Raw genomic sequence first — 4285 nt, forward strand, 5'->3', positions numbered from 1 at the left:
TGGGTCAAAATGATCGATTTTTCTTTTATGCCAAAAATCATTAGGATATTAAGTAAAGATCATGTTCCATGAAGATATTTTGTAAATTTCTTACCTTAAATATATAAAAACTTTATTTTTGTGAGTGGATGGTCTGCCACAGTGCCCCTGATTAACAACTTCAAAGGCAATTTTCTCAATATTTTGATTTTTTTGCACTCTCAGATTCCTGAGTTTTAAACGGTTATATCTCGCCCAGATATTGTCCTATTCTAACAACTCATACATCAATAGAAAGCTTATTTATTCATTTTACAGATTATGTAAAAATCTCAATTTCGAAAAATTGACACATAAGACTGGTTTTGTTGTCCAGGGTCACATATATTGTATTATAATGTAGAAATTATACTATAGCGTAATTCTATATTAACTATAGTGTTGTCCAAAATCTAGACAATTTACCACAGTTCAATATAGTTAATACAGCTTTGCGCATTACATGAAACCGTTTAAAACTACATATCTATATTCTACTATTTTTTACTACTAAGTCAAAAATAATTGTGGTGTGCTTTAGGGAGGTTTTGCCAAGGGTAATGTAACTTATTACAGAACAATACTGACTCACATTTTCAACTTCCGGTGAAGTAACGGCCCTATTTATTTTTTCAACCAATCTATTTAGCAAACGTCATGAAAAGTTCCGCCTACGAGGACGAAGTTAACCAATGAAACGGCGGCGTCTCTCCGAGCCTTATTGCGTGTCTGGTGTAAGCAGTTTGACCATATTGGCTTCTGCGTATAACATCAAAGTATCGTGAGAACGGTTTGAAAGCTGAGCTTTCTAATTGCTCTCGCGACACTTTGATGGCATCCTCCGATCTGTCTGCGAAGCGTCACCTAAAGCCAAACACACCCCCGTTACGAAATGTTATGAAAGCTGACGACACTGCAAGTAACGTTACATCTCACTGTCCGTTGATGTTAGTTGGCATGAGATTGCTCGAAAAATTTAATTAAAGCGTATATTCAAAAATCCATTGACTTAAGAGCGAAGCTTTTTTATGAAGCGACTGTCTATATTTTGTTTGCGTTAAGAACATTGTAACCGCACAAAGATGATGAACACGACATTAGCGAAGAAACTTTTGGGCTCCATGTATGGCATCTGCAGCCCTCGACTGAGTTACTCTGTCAACGCTGTGAAAAGACAGACAGGTAGAGTGCAATTCAACCTCATTCTCTAAAAAAAATCTACATTTCTTCGATGTGACGCAGTTAAATTCAGCACGTGTACGTCTAGGACAAATTTGCTAGCATGCTTGTTAGCACACCAGCATGCAAACACACACTTGACTTTTCTATATTGACTATGTTCATTCTAAGTGACATTTACCTTTACGACTTACACCCTGTTGTGCTAATAAATATTGCGATCTCGATTCTTCCGCAGAGGTGATCAAATCTAGGGAACTAGAAAAGGATGAGCTCAGACCTCTGTATATGGACTTCCAAGCCACTACACCTATGGTACTCATCTGCTTTGTAGTTTAGTTAATAAACTGTTGAATCGATTATGTACATGAAAACATATTTGAGATGTTTACTTGTCATTGTTTTGATAAAGCAATGTTGTTTACAAATGACTCCACAGGACCCAAGGGTTTTGGATGCCATGCTGCCCTATCAAGTGAATTACTATGGCAACCCACATTCCAGGACTCACGCTTATGGATGGGAAAGTGAGAGTGCGATGGAAAAAGCAAGAAAAGTAATTTGTTTATTTTTAATAAAATAAAAACCATAATATTTTGGTAAGGTCAAAAATGCACTTTACAGTAACGCCAATATTTTGGTAAGGTCAATTATGCCGTTTACAGTAACGCCAATATTTATTTCCTCTTCAGCAAATAGCAGCTCTTATTGGTGCTGACCCTAGAGAGATTGTGTTTACCAGTGGTGCAACTGAATCCAACAATATGTCAATCAAAGTAAGTATCTCTTTAAGATTAGGATTTTGAGAAAGTAGGACGCTAGGATTTTGGAGACATGATTTGGCATATCCCATAATGTTTTCATTATGTCCAAAGCACTATTTTTAAGTCTTTGAGCAGAAATAAATATATCTTTTATATTTTTCTTGTTTAGGGTGTGGCCAGGTTTTACAAAGCAAAGAAAAAGCACATCATTACCACACAGACTGAACACAAGTGTGTTCTGGATTCCTGTCGTGTTTTAGAGGCAGAAGGTTTTGATGTAACCTATTTACCAGTGAAACACAATGGACTCATTGACCTACAGGTAAGCTGTCTAATGGATAAACTGTGCAAATCCTCTGCTACTTGTGACTAACGCAAACATAATAATGTTTTAAAACAAACAGTAGAAAGTACCTTTGTCTCTTCATTTTAGTGCTTAGCAAGTTTTTATTTTCCTTCCTTAGCAACTAGAGGAAATGATTCGTCCTGATACAAGCTTGGTGTCAGTCATGACTATCAACAATGAGATCGGTATCAAACAGCCCATCAAAGATATAGGTACTATCCTTTGTTATCGGCGGAATTCACAATGCTTGTAGTTGTGAAGCTTCACTGCATTCATGCCATTGTTGTGCTGGATTTCAGGTCATCTGTGTAGATCCAAGAACGTGTTTTTCCACACTGATGCTGCTCAGGCTGTTGGAAAGATTCCCATTAATGTTAGTGACTGGAAAGTGGATCTGATGTCCATCAGTGGCCACAAGATTTACGGGCCCAAAGGTATTGTGTTTTACATTTTTGCGCACTCTGTATATTTGTCGTTGTGTGTAAGATATGTTTTAATTATACATATTGAATTGTATAAGGGGTTGGGGCTTTGTATGTGAGGAGAAGGCCAAGAGTTCGAATTGAGCCTTTGCAGAATGGAGGGGGTCAGGAAAGGGGTCTGCGTTCAGGGACTGTGCCCACACCCCTAGCTGTGGGCCTTGGAGCTGCCTGTGAGATCGCCCAGCAAGAGATGGCGGTAGAGCTATGAAAATGCATGATCACTGGTATTATAGTGTACAGTACATCTAAGGCACTTTTGTTTCATTTCCTGTTTTTGCCCCTCCCCTTGTTTTAAGTATGACCACAAGCATGTGACCATGCTTGCAAAACGCTTCGTGGAGAAAATCATGTCTGAGATTGCTGATGTTGTAATGAATGGAGACCCAGATCAGAGATACCCAGGTGAGTTCTGGCTTTGTCACATGTCATTTAGTTATCTGCTATCTATTGTTATTTTTTTACTCAATTTTTGTTATTTTAGGATGCATTAATTTATCATTCGCCTACGTCGAGGGAGAGAGTCTGTTGATGGCCTTGAAAGATGTTGCGCTTTCATCTGGAAGGTCAGTTGTTAAAAAACAAAATAAAACCTTTTTTTAATCTGCTGACTTGATTTTGTTCTTTTTTCAGTGCATGCACTTCTGCCTCCTTGGAGCCCTCATATGTTCTCAGGGCAATAGGAACAGATGAGGACTTGGCACATTCTTCTATTAGGTTTGTTGCGTGTGGCTTCTTTTCCCTGTGATTAGGATCTCTGTGTTCAATATAAAAAAAGCTCTATTTAAACTGTTCATGCACCAAATGCATCTTTTGGCACGTTTTAGGTTATATGCATGACTGATGTTTTCTTAGGTTTGGAATTGGAAGGTTTACCACAGAAGAGGAAGTAGACTACACAGCAGATAAATGCATCCAGCAGGTCAAATGGTTAAGGGAGATGAGGTGTGTCTTTTCCTTTCCACATTTGTTTTGAATCGACGGTCTGCTTAGGCCTATATAATAAACTGTTGGACTTTATAATCTTATGAGTTTTTCCCCTGTTTTCTTTGCTTATTAGTCCCTTATGGGAGATGGTCCAGGAGGGCATTGATCTGAAGAGCATCAAATGGACCCAGCACTAAAGCTGAAGAGAATTAACCTGCACACCCACACACTTTACAGCTTGTTCCCACTAGAAACACGCACAATTGTATTTCTCTTTTCCTGGGAGTTGAGCTTATCTGTGTGGGAGCTATTTTACACTCAAGTCCATTTAAGTGAATGTGTATTTAGTCAGTTGCATAATTTTTCTCTGAATCAGCTTTAACTACAGTCTTTTGAGTGTTTTGGATTTTATACAATTTATTTCGGTAACCGTTACTCTCTGTGTCTGTTTTACATCACTAAAACCTGATCTCAAGACATGATAAAGCCTTTAAAGTAATGCTTTTTATCTGTTTGTACACATCATATTATACCACAAAAAACTGCCCATGCGAGTGGCATGTATGTGCACA

General features: G+C 38.1%; 1 protein-coding gene across 1 annotated transcript; it reads left to right on the forward strand.

The window, feature by feature from the left end:
- The first annotated feature begins 904 nt into the window (after positions 1–904).
- Positions 905–4279, forward strand: LOC130551009 (cysteine desulfurase-like). Its single transcript, XM_057328546.1, has 13 exons — positions 905–1200; positions 1436–1512; positions 1637–1753; positions 1890–1973; positions 2131–2283; positions 2426–2519; positions 2607–2741; positions 2828–2985; positions 3086–3191; positions 3271–3352; positions 3420–3503; positions 3642–3731; positions 3847–4279. Exons 1-13 carry the CDS (start codon positions 1101–1103, stop codon positions 3908–3910), a joined length of 1344 nt encoding a protein of 447 aa, XP_057184529.1. The 5' UTR covers positions 905–1100; the 3' UTR covers positions 3911–4279.
- The last annotated feature ends 6 nt before the right edge of the window (positions 4280–4285 follow it).

This window comes from Triplophysa rosa, unplaced genomic scaffold, assembly GCF_024868665.1.
Source record: "Triplophysa rosa unplaced genomic scaffold, Trosa_1v2 scaffold539, whole genome shotgun sequence".
NCBI lineage: Eukaryota > Metazoa > Chordata > Actinopteri > Cypriniformes > Nemacheilidae > Triplophysa > Triplophysa rosa.